We start from the raw sequence: 24,403 nt of genomic DNA, 5'->3' as shown, positions 1-24,403 counted from the left end.
ATTACCTGATGAACTGTTGTAAAATACACCTTACGTTAGCGTGATGATATTTTTTTATATTGGCACTGACAACTAAACATGTCAAAAGGGCAATCCAAATAACTAGACAGAACATCCATAATGCCAATACGCACTGAAGGTCAACTGTAAAGTTTGTGAATTTCACAGAATTGGGAAAATTCAAACATTTGACTAGTATTTTCTAGGTGGTATTGGCAATGCTTTATGGTTACAAAATCAGCTTTCTTGAAGTCGAGAATTGCGCCATGAATCGTGATAACAGTTTCAGTCACTACTAGATATTCAGTTAACTTGTTGGTACCTTGTGTCATATCTTCAGAATACCACATATACTATTTTGGCAGCATATATTGGACCACCTGTTAAACCTATACCTACGCATAATAAATATGGCACTTTTGATCCTTTAATTAAGACATTTATTTTTGTATTATAATAGGCCAGTTGTTGCCCGCCAGGTGGTTTTCTCTAATTGTTCTGTTGCCTGCAATGTTTTTACAAAATGTTTACGCATTGCTCTCTGCTACATGGTTGGTCGATGTGCAATGGGTAAGTCAAGAAAATAATAGAAACGCTGGTTAATTGTCAATTATCTCTTGTCATTAATTGTTAATTTGTGGTATAAACTATACCTATTTTGCCTAGGTGGTCGTTCAGACTGACTTAGAAGGAACAATTATACATACAGCTACAATTCCACTCATAAATCTTATTAAATCATATTCAATATAACACATCATTAACTCTACAGACATAGACATTTTAATAGTGACATCAATACAGCGGGTGACGTGTAACGAATTCAAATAAAAACAATTACATTCGATGTGATTACGATCAGCGAAAAATCTGTTCGGTGCTGTATCCAAATCAGTCTTCTCCAGAAAAAAACGCAGAGGACTGTTACTTCCAAACTATTCCATGTTATAAGTATCATTCATGCATGATTGTCAGTTTTTATATATATATTTTTTTTTTCTGTTGTACTTTTGTTTGTTTGTTTGGTTTTTTTTTTTTTTTTTTTTGGGGGGGGGGGTATTAATTGTGCCCATCTGCTGTCTTCGTTTCATCTTCGTTTCTTTTTTTTTTTCTTATATCATTTTTATTTTAGAGAATATTTTTCTCTAGCACTCATGGTTCTGTTGAATTCATTTTATAGTATTATTGCATTTTCGTCTTTTTAGATTTTAACTGGAAAGGCAGATCTAGTTAAAACCCGATCCGGTTTTCTGTACCGGAAGCGAAGTGAGATGTCGAAAGGCATTCCTTAAACAAAAGGGAAATGACCATGACAACATCAAAAAGATATAAAACAAAAAGCAGTCTGTGTTGATTGGAAAAAAAAGTTTTTACTCCATAATGGATATTGTACAGTGATTCTTGAAATAATATTCTACTTGGAAGATCAAAATCAAGTACGTAAATTTATTTATTTATTGTCTTCTTTAATTTCACTCATATTAACTTAACTTGGTTTTATTCATTACATGTCCACCCCTACAGAACTTAAAACGTTAGATGTTCGTACTGTTAAGTGGCTTACTGACTCTGTTCCACGACCACCAAGTTTACAGGTATATTTTTCCTTTACAGTGGCTACACATGTATATATTGGTTTCTACAAAGGTCTTTAATCTATTTGATACTGAACTGTACGATTACCTCTTGTCTATCAGTTACCTTTAACTGAAAGAGAATTTGATACAGTTGAGGAACTTCACAAAAAGCGAACGGTACTTCAGATATTATAAACAAACACATCCCTACGAGTTTTCTGTTAGTTATTGTTGTATTATTGGTAAATGAACCTGAAAATTGTTCCTTTGATAAGTTATCTAAATTACAGAAAAATGTGTAAATTTTACACGTACTTCAAAGAACAGGTTAAAAAGGGTCGAACCGTTTACCATACCTACAGCGTCGGCAGCTACAACGTCTTTGATATCAGTTAAAGGGGTTACCTGTTGTACAAAGAAATTGCAAGCTACCATACTTAACATTGCGTTGAATTGCTATATGTTATGTGCAGCATTATTATAAATAGTAACTGTGATTCTTTGTTTGCAATTTTTTTTCTCTTACCTCTTTCAAAAGTTCGAATCAAAATTAGTAATTTAGTACAAGGGACACATCAAAAATCTTTCCTTCAATGGAAATACACATCTATTTTTCAAATGAAAGTTGTTACAAATTATTGTCAGTGATGTATGTTCGACAGAGCATTTCTCCTTATGTTTGAACATTGTTTCAATATTCGCCAATATAAGGTAACATATAGTTGGGAAAGGGTGACACACGATCAACTCGGGAAGGATTGAAAATGTTGAAATATTTGTCTGTTTTGAAATGGTGCACTGAGCATGATAAATGACGAGAGTACAGTGTCTTTCAAAGAAGGGAACTATTTACCCTCCCAGATCAACCGAGTTAACTCCCCATAAAGTTACCCGTTATTTGTTTTTGTTTGGATCTTGTTTTATTTTTGTTTGTTTTATTTTGTATGTTTTTGTTTGTCCTATTTTGCTCTCTGTTTTTCAGTTTGAATGTACGTATGTTTTGTTTTGTTTTCGTTTCTGATTATTTTGTTTGTGTGTACATCTTCTAGTTCTTTCGTTTGTATATATGTGACTTTCTTTGTCAGTTTTCCTTAAATGTATCCCCGACAAAAATTTCCTACTTTTGACACTCTGGTATTTCTTTTTTCAGTTTCCATTATTTTTTTTTCATTATTCATTTCAATATTCGCTACTTGAGGCTTGTGAATAGTCACAATTCACGAGGGAGGGAGCAGTGGCGGATCAAGAGGGGATGCAGGGGGTTGGCACCCTTTTTATGGGAAAATTTGTCATTTTCGTGTGTAAACTTGACAAAAACATGGCAAATAATGTCCTAGCACCCTTCCCTTTTTTGAGAAACCTCGACTGACACGCCTCCTCTTCAAAATGCATGTCTTGATCCGCCCCTAAGGAAGTAGTCAAAGATCTCATTTAGAATATCCAATCTAATGTCGCACTCATTTGGGAATGACTAGAAAAGAAAAAAAAAACAGAAAATTAGAATACATGATTAAAAAACAATTATATGTTTAGCGTTCACGAAGGAGACGGCCGTTCGATTCTGATAGGGGGCTGGCAGTTTTTGTAAATAAATAACTTAACCGGCCTGGAAATAATTGGGAATAAATAGTCTTGCATCAACTGTCTACAAAATAAAAAATAATAAATTCTGGCATATATACTCCCTGCCGAGCCGACAATTTTTCTACTTTTGTAACCTTAAATGGCGAGTATTGAAATGATTGATGAATTGAAATAAGACCTCTTGCCCTTTAGGTTTCGATTGGATCCCGAATGTCCCCCTACTCTAGATTTATCTGAATGAACACTTGGCTCTGTCCGAACGTTACGACCACCCCGCCGGCCGACACATACACACTGTCACGAAGAGATCTACCTCAGATAGACAGTAAATGTCATTCTTACTGTTGGCAGTTTTCCATTTTTGAAGTCGATGCCATTTGTGAGACAAGAGTTTGTTGCAAAACGCATCGTCTGTGAAAAAGATAAAAATGAACAGCTGTCGGCAAAAACGAAACAACACTTTGATGACGGTATCTACTCTAAAAGCAGTGGCAAATGTCATTCAAGATTAAATTAATTTCTATTAACAAAAATACCTTTGAGGTGTTCTTCAAGACATTTTTTAAAGATTGTGATGTTAAGAAATGAAATAAATAACCAAAAAAACATTGACCACAATTAGAACAGATCATAAATGCGTTTTTAATGGTGTATTTGTTTGTTTGTTTTTTGCTTGTGTGTATTTTTTGTATTTTTTTTTCTTCGTTTTTTTTTTTGTTTCTTTTTGTTTCTTTTTGGTTTTTTTTGTTTGTTTGTTTGTTTGTTTTTGGTTTGTTTGTTTGTTTTTTTTTTTTGGTTTGTTTTATTTTGTGTTGTAATTTGTAATCTCTGGGTGAATTAAAATAATCATATATACAGCCCACCTTAACTTTTACTGCATATCGCCAATTGTATGCAATTAGGACTTCGACACACGAAGAACGCGACGGAAATGTATACGTACACGAAAGAATTTTTCTGTTAGTCCGAATTTCTTCTTCTGATTAGAAGGTAAGAGGAAATTTGGACTAATTTTCCATTTATAATTCAGGTGCAAGTATGTGTTTTAATTATTGTTTTTCATGGAACTGTCAAGTTTATTTTTATAGACAAAACTACTCAACAAAAAATACATCCAAGTGTCGTTTTAAATTCCGTGTATGAATTATTTATGACCAAACAATCACTTTATTCGTTAAATTGTAAAATAAAAACGCATTTTAACGAAATATTCAATTAAAACTTTTTAATAGTTTGTATTTTAACTGTCAAATTTCAAAAGACAACTTCAGTCGTCGATCTTCCAACACTAGAAATTGGGCGACTATTTCAAAAGCTGGGAAACTTCTGAGAGTCGAATGGGCCCCAACTGGACTCAATTTGGATTGTAAAATTTAAGTGGATAAAACGTATAAATGTTCAAACTATACGAAAGTCAAACAGACAAACCAGGATTTGGGTGGTCTCACCTTAGCAATTACCTTTATTGACAAAAACTCAACATGTTTATCACTTTTAAATTAAAGTTAGTCTAAGTATGCATTACCAAGCAGTCACAAGAAAGAGATTTCAGACATAGGACGCTATCCTTTTTTCTGCAGGACTATGTCACTTGAGTCCGTCTTCATATTGACCATTAAAATATCGGACAAAATATCTAAAAGCGACCCATTCTATTAGCGATGTGCGTGTGTGTGTGGGGGGGGGGGGGGGGCTGGGATCTTTTTAAAAAAAAATGCCGATATATTAATAGAAATTTTGCGCTTGCGCGAAAAATATTCTGATCTAACAGCAAATACCAGATTCCCCATCCCCTCAGAATAAAAAATGTTTGTGCCTAAAACCTCAATGGTCCGGAATATTTTTCTAGTGTAGGTAAGCTGGCGTCCCTGTTTCTCTGCATATTTTTAACCTATATGCTAATGGAAAATTACATGCTATATGATCTTGACGTACAGTGTCCATGATGTTGCAGGGCCAGACACTTTGAAAAGGAGAGGTGCATGCCAGTCGGGGTTCCTCAGAAAAAAGGGGATGCTACGACATTACACATGAAAATGACAAATTTTCCAATAAAAAGTGGGTACCAACCCCCTGCAACCCCATCCCACCCCTCTGGATCCGCCATTGATGGGTTCAACTTTACGTGTACTTTCGTCATAACGCCCATGGCCTTTGCAATGACAAATGCTATTTTCAAATGCAGGTTCTAATATGACGTGCTTCAAAGCTCTTAAGACCACAACCATGCAACTCCTAGGCTGCATGTATTAAAAATATGAAGAAACTAGTCGTATTAGAATCGAAATAAATCACGGCAGTGGTAAAACAATGAAAAAACGGAGTTTCCGTGATATACCTTTAACTAATATGTGTATGCGTATATTGCCATAGCCCATCGGTATCGTACATAATGTAGGTATTCATCGGTTAATCAAATATCACGGTAAAAATTCATTATAAAGAATTATTAATGTCTTTGTTCCAATGTACGTGTATTCATCTTTTTTGCTTTATGTTTTTAAGTTCAATTCGCTCCTAAAAATTTTGGTCTTTTCTGAAAGTTTGGTGTGTTCCGGATGTAATTCGTAATTGCACATGAAACTTAAGGTTTGGAAGACATTGTCATCGTCGCCATTATACACAAAGTCTGCTTTCCGTTTTTTGTTCGTTTCGTTTGCTTGTTTGTTTTAGAGTTTGTGTGTGTGTGTTTTTTTTTTTTTTGTTTTTTGTTTCGTGTTTTTTTTTTTTTTGTAGTCCCACTTTTAAAATGTGTACTTATTATTATGCTAATTTATTAACAATTATTATCATAAATTTCCTCGTAAGTAAAAAAAGCGTTCCCAAAATTTATAGTAATATTTCATAATAAATATTAAATTGTCTTACTAGATGAAAATATACATGCATGTATATCTTATTTCAAGCAGCATTGGTTAGTCTGGTGTATGAGAACTCAGATTTGCCGATATAACCTGGTCAGGTTCCTTTAGACATGAAAAATAATAAGATCACTGAGATTTCTTTTATTTTTGCATATACCTTATAAAGGTAATATTCAACTGGAAGCACTGTCTATTGAGCGATTGGTTATGATCAGTCAGGTTTTTAATTGAGGCGTGCATACAACAACGTTAAAAGTTTGTATTATTTACATGTATTTAGTTAAATAATTCCCTACAGTAAAATCAATCCATATGACTGCAGAGAGCCACTGGAAGATTCTCCAGTCTTATTCTTAAGTACACAGTGTAAGAACATGCCTTTCGTTTTCGTCAGAACTGCTATTTAGCAAATAAATAAATAACTTTCTCCCCCTGTTTTCACTAGGATAATCACAAATCACACATCCTTTGAAATATTTTTCAGCACATCGAAGTGTCAAATCTAAGTCATGATAGTTCCTTGGGTAAAACTGTAACACCGCTTTCCCTTGTAACGCGAGAACTACTTTTAATGTACTAAATATTCTCAATAAGGAATATTCATCCATAAACCACTGAAACACGGAAATACTGACTGCAAAATCAAAAGAACCTGGTTTGAACATGATCCCCTTAGTAATATCTGTAATAACAAAATCATTTAATGTGTTTTGTAATCTTGCGTGTGACAGGAGGTTTTTGCTAATATCTACCCCCACAACAAAATTACCCGCTGATTCTACTACAAATGATGAAACGCCACATCCGCATCCTATGTCGAGAACAATGTGCTTTTCACAACACCCAATACCAATATTTAACAGTTTCATTGCAAATTTTGTCATATCTCGTTGTATGGTAGCGTTCCGTAGATTCATTATGTATTTTTGTTCTTCTTGTTCCTCATACATTTTCGCACCTGCAACTTCCGGTCTTCTCACTTTACCTCCTTTTAAGTGTCTTATCTTTAACATTTGCAAATCACTTATGAGTTTAAATCCTGCTTTGTCGATATTGTTAAGATAGTTAAAGCTCGTGTTCCTAAACAAGTACAAAAATCGTTCTTTCCCCATATTTTAAATTCCATGGTTAACCGGCTAAGATTGACACATAGTATCGGGAACAAAAGACGGGTACAACAACAAAATCTTTTCCGTGATAGTATGGTACACCGAAGCTGCAACAATGGTAATAGTTTTTTTTTTCTTCTGAAATTGAATGTGAAGTAAAATTCCGTAAGATTTTCGGAAATCCGAACCTTTGGCTAAAATGTTAAGACAACTTTCTTTATGAAAACATTGAACTAGAAGAAAAAATATTGTTATAGTTAACAGCCACGGACTTATTCCATTATAAACACCTCTGATAAACACTCAGTTTTATATATTTCTTTACTCTTTTTTGTGAGAATTCGTGTGCTCTAGTTTATTTGTGTAATGTTTTATTTTACTTTTCTCCATTTTTTTATATATAAATATTGGTTTTGATTTTAATTTGTTAGCTATATCTGAGACTATATAATACCAGTGGTGGAATCTGGGGGTTCAGGGGGTTGTCACTCCCTTTTTATAGGAAAATTTGCCATTATCATGTGTATAATTGACAAAAATTGTAAATAATGTCCTAGTACCCCTTTTTTCTGCGGAATCTCGGCTGGAACGCCTCCTTTTCCGAGTGTCTGGATCCGGCACTGTAAAATTATTAATATGAAGTCCCTGGCTACATTGTTTGTGTAGATCGTCCATATACAAGTTTCTTATTTTCGTGTTTTGATCGTGTTTATACACATGGTAGATAAAATAACTCATACATATGTTTTACACGAGGATAAGTACAATGTCGACTGGAAAATCTGTTATTGGTACGTAGTTGTACATGATAATCTTTTTGGTTTTAAGATCATTTTTCGATTCCCTATCCAGCTTCCGTTTTACATAATACAAATTTTTTGGTTGCATCAGCGGCATGGAAGGTGATAATTCTCGAGCTGATATTCAAGAAAAAATACGTATACAAGGAGAAAGAGTTAGACAGCTGAAATTAGAAAAGGCAGACACACAAAAGGTCTTGAATTATATGATTAATAAATTCCGGTAACCGGTTTGAACAGCACACGAAACACCAATTCCGTGATTCCTACAGTTTTTCTATCTTGTTATTATTTGTTAAGACAGAATAGAAGCTTCTTTTAAGAAAATATGTGGTTTACTAGATAATGAATTCGTCTAGCTACCACTGTGAATGTTTTAATGAAAGGTGTAATATAAGTTAGGTTACTGTATTTGCCCTATATATGTCTCATAATCACATCAAGATTACCCTAGTTGTGGCCTAGAGCACTGACAGAATCTTTTTGTTAAGCACAACCCTCTTATTTGTTATTTTATCTGATAATTTCATAATTCAAATTGAAATGAGCCATACGTAAACGGTGATATTTGAATTTAGGTTATGGGGAACTGTTATATTAATAACATGTAAACTAAACAGTACAAATTGTACTTTGAACTAAAATCATATAAAAACAAATATAGTTTTAAGTCATGTATCCCAGCATGCCGTTTTCTGAATTGGTTCATTCTATTTACCAGATTTGCTGAATTCCAGACTGCATTATGTATCCTATGTGTCAATTCCATCGTAAAATCTTCATGAAATGGTCCTGGCAGTTTCTACATCGTCACATTAGCAATAGCAAGGTCAGTAAAATCCATATAGAATGGACCAATTCAGAAATGTGTCATTTTCTTTTAAAGAATTTAGGTTGATATTTATTTTTGTCAACTTTTATCCTCCTACCACTTAAATATGGCCTTGACAATCCACTTAAAACAGTTTCCACTACTTAATGTAATTATAGAAATAAGATTCTGAATTTAATTGGGCTTTTGTCCTGAATTGGTCCATTATAATTTAGAAGTAGTAGTAATTGTGAGTGGTGAGAATTTAACATAATGTCAAACTGATAAGCTTCAAGATATCTCAGTTAAGTTTAATCCATTAAGTCTATATCATTCCTGATAGACAGACTAAAATCAGGTACTTGTATTAAACAGTATCTAACAGACCTTTCTACAAATGTCTAGGCAAGAGTTATTTTAGTAAGGAGGGCATTGCTTAATCTAGAGGGACAAATGGGCAAAAAATCCTCCTTGTTTGCGCTCACTTCTCCCATTTGTCTTTGACAGGGAGAATTTTTGTGATAGATTACTTAGACAGAAATCTCATGATATTTTCAAACAGAATTTACTAACACTCCTCCCTGTGATCCATGTCTAGATTAGACCTAGAAGGAGGATATTGATTTAATGGAATTTTTCATTGTTTGATCGTGCAACAATTATTTATATAATTCCAGAACAAAAATATTTCTGTAAATGCAAGAACAAGAACATAATAGAAATTGTACATACATGTACATGTAGTTGACTTTCTTACTCAGACAGGAAACCATACTTGAGTCTCATGCTGTTAGATAACCTAATTTCATGTCATGTTTCCAACCTTATCTATCAATTGTGTACTAGAACTCTGACCTCCTTGGAAATCTATGTTGTAAAAACTAATTCAAATGGATATTTAAAGATTTATCAAAAAATTGGATCCCTTTGATTTTGAAAAAGTAAAAATTATGAACAACAATAATCATATGGAAATTGAACGTGAAGCTATAGAGAAAGTGGAAGGTAGTGGGGATATACATAAACGTGTTGTGGTGACAAAATCAGGATCCAAGAAGGTAGAGAAAATTACAAATGTTATATTACATCAGCCAACTCCTCCTGGATACATTTGAATTTAACACATGTACATATACTTTAAGTATCTGAATAAGAGATTTGACTATTATGCAAAACAGAATTTGTCTAAAACTTCTCAAGCGTCTGCATGTACTGTCGGTAGTTGGAAAAGTCAATCTCAAAAATTTTGTCATTTTGATTTAGGGTATGAAACTAAGTACATTGTAGGTGGAGCTTTTGATTTAGGATCTGAAACTAAGTAGGTGGAGTTTTTGAATCTTTTACTGTAAACCTAGAGCTGTCAAAATCAGTTTCAGACATTTTGCTTGATTCTAAACAAACACTTTTTGATCATGGGTATAACTCTTTTGGAGGAGGGGATGGATTTTGTTTTATTATGTTCAGGTTGAATCTCGAATGATGATTTAAGACAATTCTGTCAAGTATACCAAATGACAATATTTTGAACATTGCACATTTTATCCTATTAATAGTCAGATATATTGCAACACTTCGGTACTTCTGACAGGAAAAAAATAAATTCATGTTTACAAAACTTTTAAAACAAAAAAAAACATATTTGTGTATATGTTTTATCACTTTGTGTACATGTTTCAACACAGTGCTTAGAATAAGAACTACGTGTATGTAAGGAGGAAGCTTGAATGACAAATCCAACAGCTTAATATTTAAACATTTCTTCTGTCCATTGGTCATTGTGGTCTTTAGTATGGTATGTGTAAATATATGGATACATGAATGAATGTACTTGTTCACCCACCCACTGATACATGTACATGTATTTATAAACAGCAAATGTGAAACATTGCATCATACAATACCAACCTTTATCTTTCTACATATGAATAACTTACCACTGTTCATACAAGGTGTTAAAGAATGATCAAAATGGTACAAAGATACTGGAACAGTGATATGGTAACACTTAATTCTTTGTTTAAGACATGGTTACTTGTCTATAACAAAATATTCTTTATCTATAAAGGGTAATATGGTTTATATATGTATGACATGGGTGATTGACAAGTTCTTGTGGTTTAAGACCTTAATGACATCTCTGTGTGTTATGTATTTATTTAAGCTGTATTTGAATTTGTATGGGCCTTGAAAGGGTGGCATATGTGATAAAAATAGTGATTTTTTAGTCAAGTGTGGAGTCCCTTTTGTTTCACAAAAACTTTTCTTTATAAGATAATCTAGTCAGGAGCGTCTAATGACCAAATAATAGGAATGGGGTGCAGGGTTGTTGGTTTTGGCTTTATGAAATATTTCTGTTTGGATGTTGCTCAGTTTTTTAGGTCCATGTGTGTAAGGTGATGTCTTCAGATTCTTTAAATTATGCCTTGCAGATATAAGCAGGGTCTACTTTGAATGGTAAATTTATCATACATTATTACCACATTTACTTGACAATGAAATTCAACAAAGTGTACTTTGGATTTTTTTTTCTAGGTTAAAGATGAAGTAGCCAAGTTATTAGAACTGAAAGCACAGTTAGGAGATGATGGTTCTAAAGGAAAATTTGTCCTTAAATGTCCCAAGGTAATGTATTGTTCAGTCTTACAAATCCTTATAGGATACATTGTTTAGTTACGTTTTTAAGTAGCAGTCTTTGTAAGAATCATGCATATTATATAATGCATGTATGTGATACATCCAAAAAAGACTACATATTTTTATTATTGTTATTAAGTTACATTACAGGTCTGTATGATGAAATGTATAATTATTAATTCCAATCTGGCTGCTCTTAGGAGATAATCCACATGGAAAATCCATTAGTTTCTATAGTATTTTAATGTCAAGTACATAGTTATCTCCCTTAGTATTTAATTCTATAGTACATTCTATATATTTTATATCTCATATGAACAAGGGTATATGAAAGCCAATTGTAACTTTCTGTTTATTAGAACATTATAAACAAAATATAAAAAATATAAATATGTAGGTTTTCCAACCATGAATCACATTTTGCACGATTCTTAGCTGGAATACTACTTAAAATATATTCATTAAACCGAACAACTGTGATTTGGAAAAAAATAGTCTCTTTGAACAAATATTTAGCTGTATTAAATTTTTTGCAGTGGAGACTGTAAAATTTGAATATTAGAAGAGTTTTTACTGGTGTTGTCATTTTCCTAAGATAAGGACTTATACAAAAATCAGCCATTACAGAAACAATCGTACATCAGCGGTGCACTGGCAAATCTTGCCACATTTTATTTTGTCAATTCAGGTGACAGTCATGTGAAATAATTGTGCCTGTTGATTCTTTTTGTAAGGAAACTTTAAAAAGGCATAGGCATAGGAAGGCTACCTATTTTTTTCTTAATAAAATTGTTCTTTGTGAAAGATTGCCCATTTGTCAGATTTATAGCTTATCCAATCATATTAAGTTTGAAGGAATAAAAAATACATTTTTTATTTTATTCTTATATGTATGATTTGTATTTTTAGGGGACTAGAGATTACAGTCCCACACAGATGGCCATCAGAGAGGGAGTATTTAAAACCATTATTGGATGTTTTAAACGCCATGGAGCAGAAACCATAGATACACCTGTATTTGAACTCAGAGTAGGTTGACCTTATATATGATGTGATGCATTTCAATATAAAGCCATTTACAGAGAATCAGTGTTCATTCCAGAAAATTGCGAAGGGGGGAGGGGCAGTGGCCCCCTTGACAGCAAAACAGGGGGTCATTTCCAGAATAAAGGTGGGGGGGCAATATGGCAGTATTATAAGGGTCATTTTTAGATAACAGAAGAGATTCAACCAACATATAAGTTAACCTCAGGTTTGTATACACTTGATACAGTTTCATGTTAGGTAAGAGGTAACAGTGGCACATACACTGCAATTGAATAAAAAGAATTACTAGTATATGTTGTATTTTTTTTATTATGGCATCATGTTGACTCAAATTGTAATTTAATTTGATATTGCAGCTCCATTTAGAATCTTTTTTGTTCTTATCAGGATTTTATTAACCAACTTACTACAATATGTATAGAAATGCCCATCCTTTATGAACCGAAAATTTCGACAGCTGGTCATTGCGAACCGGAAATTTCTACAGCCAGTCATTACAAAATCACAGCCATGCATTACGAAGGGTAAGCATGTCCTGCTCCATCAGCGGCACTTGCCATATTGCAAGTGAGTATAATCCGGTTCTGGTGTATTACAATATAACTGAATTGAACCTTTTATTTTTAGGAAACCTTGAAAGGAAAGTATGGAGAGGATTCAAAGTTGATATATGATTTAGAAGATCAAGGGGGAGAACTGTTGTCACTTCGATATGATTTAACTGTATCCTTTGTTGGGTAATTAGGGAATGTCCAGTACAGATGACAGTTTTTACATGTACCAACTGTCAGTGAGTGGCTTAAAAAATATGTAGTGCAAGGTATTCCTTGAAACCTAGTTTTAGTAATACCAATTCTTGTCTATTTTTTTTATATATAATCTTCATCTATACAATATTGACAACAAAAAACTTATAAGGTACATTTAAGTAGAAAGTAATTTACAGTACTATAAGGGTTCCTTTGGGAGTGGATTTAGGGCCATAGTCCCTTTACTTTCTCCTATGGCTGTGAGATTTTGGTAAAAGGGGCCAAAATACCTTCCAAATGTACCCTACAGACTTCACTAAATTGCAATATTGACCCATTTATTTGTCTTAATGCCCTTTCTTCATCTTGATCCAAGGAAAATAAAGTCCTTTCTGTTCCCTATCTAAGGAGTTACCTGGTACTCTGCATTTTTATATTCCTTAACTCATGTTAGGTACCATTTGCAAGGTATTTAGCTATGAATAAAATAACTAATATAAAAAGGTACCACATATCGAAAGTATACAGACGAGATAACCCAGCCATGACCAGAGGGAGATTCAGGGAGTTTTACCAATGTGTAAGTACACATCTTATTTTAGGTACTGGCTATAGGCAGTGAACTTCTCCAAGGCATTGCTACTATCAATGTTCAACTGCCATTTGACTAGTTTGTTTTGTAAGATAACCTTTCTTATCCTGTATACAGGTATTTTGTTCTGTTGGAATTTCTTACACTCATCTGTAACTATTATCTGATGTAAAAAAAGGGATTGTACATAGTATTCGGTTATTAACTGTGTTCTAGGGTTTTATAAAATTTTAGGTTTCCACAGGAACTCTAAATAGAGATTAACTTATCCACACTTAAAGTTTGCTTTCTAAACTTAGCAGAATCATTTAAAAAATTTAAGCTTTCTACTTGCCAAAGGGAAAGTGGAGAATATTAATCAACCCTGTGCAGGTCTAGGTGTCAAAAGTATAGGCCTGTAGCAGCAAAAGGGCAGCTAAATAGTGCTCAGAACCCCGGCTATGGGCTAGGGTGCTCTGCCCACAGAGCAACTGGGATGTTTGCCCCTTATGGTGGAATGAGGTAACCCTGGCATGGTACATGGTGGGGTTCTCAGGCCATAATACAGAAAACCTAATGGTGCAAAGTGTTGGGAAAGATGCAATGTTTCTCGTACATTAAAGAACCCTGCTGTGGTATTCGATATGAGTAGGAATCTTTGCACTCTGCTGCGGGAGGCTAAATTGCCTGACCCTACCCCCCTCCCTATTTCCAGTGGCAATGAAAATTTATCAACCCATTCATATTGCATTTCATCATCATTTCATGTGCATTGCCCTGATATAACTGAAATATTGCTGTTTTGGCATTAAATACCAGGAATCAATCAGTCATATTAATCAACTTTCCCACACCAAAATTGCACTTGCCCCAGATGACGGGAAAGTAGAATCCTAGGTCATTGATTATATTGATTAACATGTAAGAGAATGGTGTCATTTCATTGAATATATGATGTGTGTTACACTTATGACTTATGTGTTATGTGTATCAGTTGTATATTATATGAATGTTTTGAAATAAATTTATTTTTATTGATTGATTGATGATTTTTAATTATTCCTGTCTGGTGCATCTGTAGTACAGTCCTTGTTTACTTTGAGATTTATTATTTAAGGATTGTTTTTAATTTTTCACCAGGTGATGCGAGCATATCTGGTCAAAAATTAAAAACAATCCTTATAATTTAATTTTTAATAGATTTAAGTCAAATTAAGATTTGTCACTTCATCAAAGCACTATTTTGTTTGGAATTATTTGCATTGTGGACTGCAGATCAATCGACGTTAAAGATGTCACAGTATCAAGTTAGTTTGTGGAAAATAACTTATCTTGCCCCAATGAGAAATAAGCAATTAGATCAGGTTATTTTGAAATAATAAAAAAAGGACTCGTCTGGTATCCATGTATGGTTAATACCGTTCTTGGTAGATATAGTTTTTCTTAGAATTACAAAAAATGGTTTGGTAGAGTTATACATCTGATACTTTCACAGAATTATCTTCTTGCTACACTAGAAATGATTTTTATGTTATAGTACAAATTTTTGTTATAGGATTTTGATATAGCAGGACAGTTTGATGCCATGATCCCTGATGCAGAATGTGTTAAAATTGTTGTAGAGATTTTATCACAGTTAGAGTTAGGAGACTTTGTTGTTAAGGTATGAAAAAAATCTGAGACAGGTGAGCAAGATAAGTTAAAAGTACTGTAGTAAAGCATTGTTACACTTAAAATGAAGTAAGAAAGCTTTGCAAGTCATTACTCGCATGTAAATGTATACTGAACGAGTAATCAAGGGAACCAAGGTTATAGTGGTAATCAAAAGAATGCAATCCAGGGACAAAGACCAGACGTGGAAAACAGACATACACAACAAAGAACATAAAGTAACTAAAATCATACATACAGAATAACAAAAGCAAATGAGGAACTCGCACTCCACTAAAAACTGGGAGCATGGACCAGGTGCACAGGTAGGGTAAGCTTTCTCACTCATTATTCACATGTAAATGTATACTGAGTAATGACAATTCATATTATTAAAGAAACTATAACGAACTTATATGAAAGTGAAGAAACATCATTCTGCAAATGTTAAGTGTTTCAAACATGAAATTGGCAAAGTGTACAAGATGTTTCCTAATTTACTGTTGATTCATAAATTATGTTGGGAGTATATGTCTTTAATATTAATTGTACTAATCTCTGAACCATGTTAATTCTGTTAAATGAAGAATATGATTTTATTACCAGTTAAAAAGCCCAATATGAAACAATGATGCCAACTATCATAATTAGAACTAAAAAACAGATATACATGTCCTACATGTATATGAACAAATATGCATTCCTTGAAGTCTAAGTCACAATTCTGATTATGAAAATGGGTATGGTAAAATGAAACTAATGCATCAGCCTATATAAACCATAAAACAAAAAAGTGAATAACTTCTTGGCAATATTATTGTTATGCACAAGACCAGACCCAAATTAGGAATTCTTAAACGTGTGCACATCCATTAAAGACTTTTTCTTGAACTTTTATTTCTTTATTCCTCAGGTTAACCACAGAAAGTTATTAGATGGTATGTTTGCAGCATGTGGAGTACCCGATGATAAATTTAGAACAATTTGTTCTTCAGTAGATAAACTTGATAAGGTAACTTAATCCCTAATCTGACTCTGTATACAACTTCTAAATTTATGTGGATTGATTGATTGAAGTTTAATGTTCAATGGCAGATGTGTCATGCATTTTAGGATGAGAACCTATGATCAATCAGGAACACACCCTGCACATGCTAGTCTGACGTTTTGAGCAGGATTTTTAATGTGCTAGCTGACAGAAGTGTATAATCAATTTGAATCTGAAAACAATGATATACTGATATTACTGCAAGTAAGAATAAGCTCAGTTGGAAAGCAGCATATTTTGATGATCAGTTAAACATTTTCGTGGTCAAAGAAGTATTCCAGGACAAAATCATCATATAATAGTGATCAAGTGGTATCCAGTATTTTGCAGTATTACAGTTGCAAATTTAACTATTTAAAGTCCCTTACAGCTATGTTCAATGATTTAATTTTCTTTTTACTCTAATTTACAATTTTAAACCTATTGTGGAGAGTATTCCTCTTTTATATTACTATCTAAATCATTTGAAATAAATGATTGTAAATTTTCAGACCTTTTGGGAGGATGTAAGATCTGAGATGATCGATGAGAAGAAACTGGACCCAGCTGCTGCTGACAGAATTGGTACCTATGTCAAATTAAAAGGAGGACAGGATCTAATAGATGCTTTATTGGCAGATGAGGATTTGATGAAACAAAAATCAGCCATGGAAGGACTACAAGATCTGAAACTGTTGTTGAAATACTGTGAATTATATGGTATTTTAGACAAGGTATGGTGTAGGGGTAATTATATGGAATTTTTGACAGGGTATGGCGTAAGGTGGTAATTTTGTACTATTTAAGACAAAGTTTGGCATTAAGGTGTATGGCATTTAAGCAATGTATGGTGTTAGAGAGTAATCGTATGGTATTTCAGGCAAAGTATGGTGTGAGAATGTTATTTTTGTGGTATTTCAGGCAATATATGGTGTGAGAAAGTATTTTTATGGTATTTCAGGCAAAGTATGGTGTAAGAATGTAATTTTGTGGTATTTCAGGCAATGAATGGTGTGAGAAAGTATTTTTATGGTATTTTAGGCTAAGTATGGTGTGAGAATGTAATTTTTGTGGTATTTCAGGCAATGTATGGTGTGAGAAAGTATTTTTATGGTATTTTAGGCAATGTATGGTGTGAGAAAGTAATTTTATTGAATTTTAGGCATTGTAAGGTGTGAGAGGGTAATTTTATGGTATTTTAGGCGAAGTATGGTGTGAGAGAGTAATTTTATGGAATTTTAGGCAATGTATGTTGGGAGAAAGTATTTTTATGGTATTTTAGGCAATGTATGGTGTGAGAAAGTAATTTTATGGTATTTTAGGCAATGTATGGTGTGAGAGAGTAATTTTATGGAATTTTAGGTAATGTAAGGTGTTAGAGAGTAATTTTATGGTATTTTAGGCAATGTATGGTTTGAGGGAGTAATTTTATGGTATTTTAGGCAATGTATGATGTGAGAAAGTAATTGTATGATATTTTAGGCAAAGTATGGTATTCCTGGGTAATTGTATGGCATTAGGAAAGGTGTGGTGTTATAGGTAAATTAGTTGGAACTTGAGATACAGTATGATGTTAAGGAGTTATTGCACTGTATTTTAAGAGGTGACTGAACTGTTTTAATGTATTTTTCACTTTCTCTCATGTGATGAAAAGTAAATTTTTTTTTTAATACTTCTAAGTGAGTATTGGTTTCCCATTTTACAAATGAGTAATCTCATTTATGTCTACATTGTAACAAATGTTTCATATATTCAGTATAGGGGCGTACTAATAGATAACTTTAATGCTATTAAAGAAATGTTCTGATCACAGCATTTCCAATTTTCTGTCAGTCAGAAAGTCATGTCCATCATTAGAACACCTAATTGTGAGTTGATACTGGACATGGAACCAGTCTATTTCATTACTTGTATTCGTGTGTTCCAGGTATCCTTTGACTTGAGTTTAGCCAGAGGTTTAGATTATTACACTGGTGTTATTTATGAAGCTGTTTTACAAGGTAGGTTCTGTTTAGAAACACTAATAACCCTTGATTAAACTTGAACAAACTGGCTTTAATTTTTTACAAAAATAATACATGTTGTGATGTGGTTTAGATTAAACATGAATAAAAATAATGAATAAGTGAACAATAGCTTAGTTCAAAAGGTAAAAAGGTGGTGTGGGTCGGCAGTTATCAGTCCTCTATTCAATACTTTTAACCCCTAAGATTGAATAAGATTGGGCCCATATTCTTGATATTTCTTCAAACCGGACCCTCAGAAAACCGGTCTTCCCTTCAAACCTGCTGTATTCAAAAGTCCCGGCCAATATACCTTAAAACCTGTGTGTTTTGTCTTCAATAGACCAGCCACCCCCTAAAACCGTATATCAGCTGGTTTTTCACAGTTATAGTTACATATTTCAAATAAAAACAACCTCTCAATTCCGGCCGCCCGGTCATTGTTCACCTGTAATAAATGTGTCAAAACTGTAAATGATTATGTAATATTACATAATAATTCATTCACTGACCGGTTTGCAGTGGACAGATGATAATTTAAGGGGACAGTAGTTTAAACAACAAATTTAATCCAGACATTACATTTTGTCACTGGTTGGCTGTTAATTGGTTTGTATACCGGTCAGGCAACCAGGGTTATTTAATAGTATGATCTTTACGATCTTTTAATTGTCAATTAATGTGGTATGTGCCCAAGCCAAAACAGCATAGGGGTGAAATTTTTAGACTTTGTTGATAGGTAATTAAGAAAACAATACGAATAATTAATTACCATCAATAGCCCTTTGATCTTTAATACACATTCTTTCAAAACCGTGTACATTATTTTGTCGGCAGTACCACTTGTAAAATCAAATCATTTACAAATGATGCAAGCTTTGAAATGTAATAAAAGGCCAAAAGTTTTGAATTGACATTAAACATGTCTCGACCAATAAAATGACAAGAACACATTAATGGAAACAGCTCTTAAAATGCATTGCTATTTTTCACAAAACCGGCCATTATTTCTTGTCCCATTGGTGGCCGGTTTGGAGAAGTTTCACTGTAGTTCCATTTTACCTTTTAAAAGTGGTTGTTGTTCACTTATTCATTATTATTTTAATTTTTATACCTTGCCACATTTTCATCCATCCCCTTATGATTTCCAGATGATGACTTGAGAAGGGATCTTTTTTTTTTATTATTTAAACCTTGCACAGTTGTTAATAAAATACATATTCAGTTCCATTTCCAGCAAAATATAGAATGTAGTTTTCAAGTTAATAGGTCATTTTGAACATTTTGCCATCTCCCTTTTTTCATTATAACATGGTGGGGTATCAATTAAATGTTCCATTAAAGCCCTATTATATTTTTTTATGTGAAACACATTTTGTTATTTATAAATATGTCTTTGTGCTGAAGTACAACCAACAGTATCTTGCATACATTTAGAGATATTTATGTTTTGCCAACATATGTATGAAAATGTTAATATATGCATTGGTTTTCTGTCATATTACAGTTTTACATTTAGATTTTCTCCTGGAAGATGTAGTCATATGATTATTTATCACTTTTACAGCCTCAGTTATAAACGTGTAGCTTATATTTTAATTAGTATATATTTTGTATTTAATTTGTAGCAGTTTATTTTTTTATGTACATTTATACTTCTTTTGTACAGGTTTTGCTCACAAGCCAGTTGCTGGTTCTGAGGAGGAGAGTGTCAGTGTTGGTAGTGTAGCTGGTGGAGGACGTTACGATGGTCTGGTTGGTATGTTTGATCCTAAAGGCAAGATGGTTCCCTGTGTTGGTGTTAGTATTGGTATAGAAAGGGTCTTCTCTATACTGGAATCCAGAGCAATGGTAGGCTTTAGTAGTGCCTAAATTTCTTTAAATTCCTTCCTTTCTAAAATTTGTTTTTTTATTATCATTATTTTTTTTTTATGATATTTGCTTCTTTTAATTGTTTACCACCCTTCTAAAGTGTAGGAACCTAGACTTTGTACTTTTCAAAGAAGTCAAAATCACCTGAATCAACTTTTGCATTTTTTTATGAGACATATCTGAAAAACAATACAAGTGAAATTATACACTGTAAATTTGATACATTTGTACTAGAATAAGCAGGATGTTGTTACTTGAGGCAAAAATGTGCAACATTTTGTAATCATATTACTGAAGACTTGTATTTTGGAATTAACATCACTTAAAATGAATTTGCATTTTTTTTTCAAAATGAGACTAACACAATTACATATTCAGACTTTCAGAATTAGTTTTTTTTAAATAGCAGTAATGATTTTTTTTTTTTATCGGAAAGTGGCAAGGTATTATGTGATAGGGTATTATTTAATGTCCCATTAGATGCCCAATTTTTGTATGTGTATTATTTTTCAGGCATCTAATTCTAAGATAAGAACAACAGAAACAGAGGTGTTTGTTGTCTCAGCGCAAAATAATCTGGTAGAAGAAAGAATGAAACTGTGTAAAGAATTATGGGATGCTAATGTTAAAGTAAGATTTTCAGCATATGGGCAAGAAAACTTGTGTGACTTAAAATTCTGTTCACATTAGTTTCACTTAGCATTGGCTGCATGGTAACTTCAAGAGTAAACGCTGTCTGTTTACATTGAAATTACCAATACCTGTGTGTCAAAAGGGGAAACATTATTTTGTAAAGTTTAGAGTGAGAATGCCAGGGAAAAGTTGATGCTATGATGATATTAAGATTCAGTTAGACACTTCAGATATATAGATGTCAGCCAGTTGGGAAAGTTTCCAATTAAAAAAATGATACATGTGTTTAGTAACCTCTTTATCAACTAACTGCTAGCTTACAATCTAAAATTCCTTATTGTAAGTTAAGTGGCTTTTTTAATACATGGTTTTCATTAGAGCCTCTTATTTTCTAATTTAGAATTTTCATTTCAATCATAGATAGATAGTTAGGTCGTTTATTAACATCTCACTATCAATGTATTCATAGATGGTAAAAACTTGAATGGAACTCTTTAAAATATTTCATTTAAAAATTTAAGAAAATGCAGTATTTGTAACTAAAAATTAGTTAAAAAATTGTAATTATATGGACTCATGATCTGAACAATCAACAAATACCATGAACACCACGAAAATTGGTACCTCAACTGTATTTAATTCACTAGTTACTGAAACATTGTAGACAGAACAATCTTATAAGAGGAACCCTAAGTCTCTGAGTCAGTTCCAGTACTGTGAGAGTAATGGTATACCTATAGCTCTAATCATAGGTACAGGAGAACTACAGAGAAATGTTGTCACACTCAGAATTGTAGAAACTAGGGAAGAGGTTTGTACTTAACATTTTCAGAAGAGTTTGAAATTTAGAATTTATTTAAATTGGCACAATCTTTTGTTAATTAAAAATTATAAAGTGTTGTGATATATACTATTTATATTATTTTATTATATAAAACAGAGATAAAAACCTCTTCTTATTTTTGATAAGGAAGACTGAATTTGTTTTTATACCCTGCTTGGGAAGTGGTAGGGATGCCAATACATCTATTTGTCTGTACTTCACTTAAGAGTTTTTAATTAATATTTAATTTCTTTTGAAGCTAGTTAAAAAAAACATGAAAATAAATTTCCACAGGTAAACACCTTCATTTTTTAATATGTTTTAGAATGTAGCTTGTGGAATTAAATAACAAAATGAACTGATATCCGTAAAACATGGAAACATGCATGCTTAATATACAATGATAAGAGTTGTTCATAATACTTGTTTTTCATTTACAGAAAGAGGTACCAAGAGAGAAGATGGTAGAAGAAATCAGATCAACCCTTGACAGATTATCACAACAACAAACTGTTCAAAACTCCTCTTAACATATGATGAATTAGATACACTAATTTATTCATTATTTCATTCCTGGATTCATCATAAAATTCCATCATTGATTAGTGCAATGGATAAGTGCTGCCCACCAAATAGATACATGTAGAAGTGATCTGTTTTTTTTTTACGTGTAGTTAGGGTATTTTTACAGGCTTATTGTGATAGCTACAACTTGTATAATTAAAGTTCAGTAGATTTTCAAGAGGACTATTTAAAATTTATTTTACCAAACAAAACTGGACTTTGTAACAGTATTATGGTTCATTTGAAAGTGCATCAGTGTTATTGTGTGAATGAAAAAAAAAATGTTTGAAACAGATTCCCTTGTTGAGGATAAAATCCTTGTATTTTCTGTAATGGTACTGGGTATTCAATTTTAAGACTTTTTTCCAGGCTCGTTGAATTTTTTTTTCTTTCCAAAATTTGCCTCTGACGTTTTTGTAACTTATAAATATTATGTGTCAGTCTCTGTAAAATTGGGCAGTGGGTGAAAATGGTATGGAAAACCCACCATTTTGAATGTTAATTTTACTATTAAATTGCATCTTCAGAACCAAGGAAAACAGACAAGATTTTCTATATCATTTTGATAAATTGAGTTATAACGTCTTTGAAATGCTCTGAAATGAACATTTCAAGGGCAAAGAATTCTGTGGAAAACCTCATTTTTCTAACATTCTATTGAAAATTTTCTGAGCAAATCCAGTGGTGCAGAGATCAAACTATGATCTTCAAATAGAGAAAGCATCTTTGAGTGAAATTGTATTGTCAGATTGGTGGGATTTTGACATGCGTGTTTCAGATTTTTCCCATTTTGCCAGATTCTTTCAAAAACGTACACTGAAATATATTTTATGTGTGACCAAATATAGTATAATTACTGCTTATGAAAGCTTTTGGTATAATATACTGAGACAGTTTCTATGATAACTGTTTACAACTTTGAAATCATTTCAGTATTGAAATAAAACCATTTACCATTTACTTTTGCTGTTTGTTTCTTAATGTAACCCTTTAGAAATTAGCAAAGGTTACTTTCTCAAAGTTTACAAACAATTACAGTACCTTTAAACAGTCTTTCTGATTAAAACCATTGTTGGTCTGAAAACATTCCACTTAATGGTCAGTAATATCTATATAGAAAATCCTTTAATTGATATCACTGGCCATTGAGATTTGTATGGATACACCAGTCTTATGACATTTGATAATTTCCTCATACTAGCCAGTTTGTGAATCACTCAACAACAACAAATTTAATTTTGTTGTTAAATGATGTCATGATTTTCTTTATCTTTTGAATTTTGTCAGTGGCTAAAATTGAGTACGCAATTTCAATGTACTCAATCAAATAAGTAAGTAAAATTAAAAATACAATATTTATTGTACTATAACATAGTTCACACCAAAAAACTGTAACTTAAATCAATATCTCAGCAGTGCTGTAGAATTTTAGAAATTTTTTGCTTTACATGGAGAAGTTTGAAATGGAAATTAACATTCCCATGGCATAATAGAAATCTTTACAAATTATTTACTGCACAGGAAATGGGTTCTAGAGCTTTCTGCATCTCATGAACCTAAAGTGCATATGAACTCACTTCCAATGAGGTTTTGATGTAATTGTAAACAAATACTATGATACAAGCATTTTTAAATTAAATCATGTATTAACTATTACCTGTAAATCATTAAGTGAGGCTACTAATTAAAACTGATTTTGTCAATACTGGTTTGTACCTTAGATTTTTAAAAAAAAAATTATGAGAATTATCTTCTACTTAGAATTTTCTTACAGTTAACATATGAGGAAAACATTAAAAACGAACGACCTTAGTAGCAAAAATTAATAGTTAGGGTACTTTCTAGTCCTCCACAGGGAGTAGACACTTGACAATAAGCTACCAAAAATAAATGTTCAACAAAATTTGAAAAAAATGTACTGTGTACAACCGTCATGTATCAAAATACAAAATACAGTATTTTCAGCTTGAGGATAAAACTGAAGAAATTGATAGATTTCAAGTTAAATAATCACAAAGTATTAATCATTGCTCACAGGCACTTGGGTCCAGGATTTTTTTTTTATTTCCAGAAAACTTGAAAATT

General features: G+C 32.6%; 2 protein-coding genes across 9 annotated transcripts; one reads left to right on the top strand and one right to left on the bottom strand.

Annotated features, from left to right (window-relative positions):
- Positions 1 to 1,046: 1,046 nt before the first annotated feature.
- Positions 1,047 to 9,573, bottom strand: LOC148604681 (18S rRNA (guanine-N(7))-methyltransferase-like). Of its 5 annotated transcripts, XR_015915832.1 has the most exons (3): positions 9,478 to 9,573; positions 6,030 to 6,127; positions 1,047 to 1,707 (listed from the first exon to the last, which is right to left on the bottom strand). XR_015915832.1 is itself a non-coding variant. In XM_088548242.1 (2 exons), exon 2 carries the CDS (start codon positions 7,135 to 7,137, stop codon positions 6,379 to 6,381), a length of 759 nt encoding a protein of 252 aa, XP_088404368.1. In that variant the 5' UTR covers positions 7,138 to 7,272; positions 9,478 to 9,545; the 3' UTR covers positions 6,275 to 6,378. The 5 variants fall into 5 exon arrangements, 2 of the variants coding, with proteins under 2 accessions (XP_088404368.1, XP_088404367.1); XR_015915831.1 differs by lacking the exon at positions 6,030 to 6,127 and having other exon boundaries at positions 9,478 to 9,559; XM_088548242.1 differs by lacking the exons at positions 1,047 to 1,707; positions 6,030 to 6,127 and adding an exon at positions 6,275 to 7,272 and having other exon boundaries at positions 9,478 to 9,545.
- Positions 7,989 to 23,278, top strand: LOC148604680 (histidine--tRNA ligase, cytoplasmic-like). Of its 4 annotated transcripts, none has more exons than XM_088548237.1 (13): positions 7,989 to 8,128; positions 11,278 to 11,367; positions 12,289 to 12,408; positions 13,054 to 13,149; positions 13,630 to 13,755; positions 15,302 to 15,409; positions 16,310 to 16,408; positions 16,936 to 17,157; positions 18,351 to 18,423; positions 20,096 to 20,277; positions 20,812 to 20,928; positions 21,596 to 21,742; positions 22,195 to 23,278. In XM_088548237.1, the coding sequence occupies exons 1-13, from the start codon at positions 8,030 to 8,032 to the stop codon at positions 22,282 to 22,284; spliced, it is 1,569 nt and encodes a 522-aa protein (XP_088404363.1). In that variant the 5' UTR covers positions 7,989 to 8,029; the 3' UTR covers positions 22,285 to 23,278. The 4 variants fall into 4 exon arrangements, with proteins under 4 accessions (XP_088404363.1, XP_088404365.1, XP_088404362.1 ...); XM_088548239.1 differs by lacking the exon at positions 7,989 to 8,128 and adding an exon at positions 8,653 to 8,763; XM_088548236.1 differs by lacking the exon at positions 7,989 to 8,128 and adding an exon at positions 9,583 to 9,803.
- The last annotated feature ends 1,125 nt before the right edge of the window (positions 23,279 to 24,403 follow it).

The sequence above is a fragment of the Perna viridis genome, chromosome 10, assembly GCF_037379345.1.
Source record: "Perna viridis isolate PV_CMFRI_1.1 ecotype Kerala chromosome 10, ASM3737934v1, whole genome shotgun sequence".
Taxonomy (NCBI): domain Eukaryota; kingdom Metazoa; phylum Mollusca; class Bivalvia; order Mytilida; family Mytilidae; genus Perna; species Perna viridis.
Note: the sequence above shows the minus strand (reverse complement) of the source record. Positions and strands in the feature narration are given on the sequence as shown.

Excerpts from the sequence above, each read along its gene's own strand:
- LOC148604681 (XM_088548242.1), bottom strand. The coding sequence starts at position 7,137 with ATGGGGAAAGAACGATTTTTGTACTTGTTTAGGAACACGAGCTTTAAC.
- LOC148604680 (XM_088548236.1), top strand. The coding sequence starts at position 9,696 with ATGAACAACAATAATCATATGGAAATTGAACGTGAAGCTATAGAGAAA. Across the intron at positions 15,410-16,309 it reads TAGGAGACTTTGTTGTTAAG|GTTAACCACAGAAAGTTATT; the intron begins GTATGAAAAAAA and ends TTTATTCCTCAG. Across the intron at positions 16,409-16,935 it reads CAGTAGATAAACTTGATAAG|ACCTTTTGGGAGGATGTAAG; the intron begins GTAACTTAATCC and ends GTAAATTTTCAG.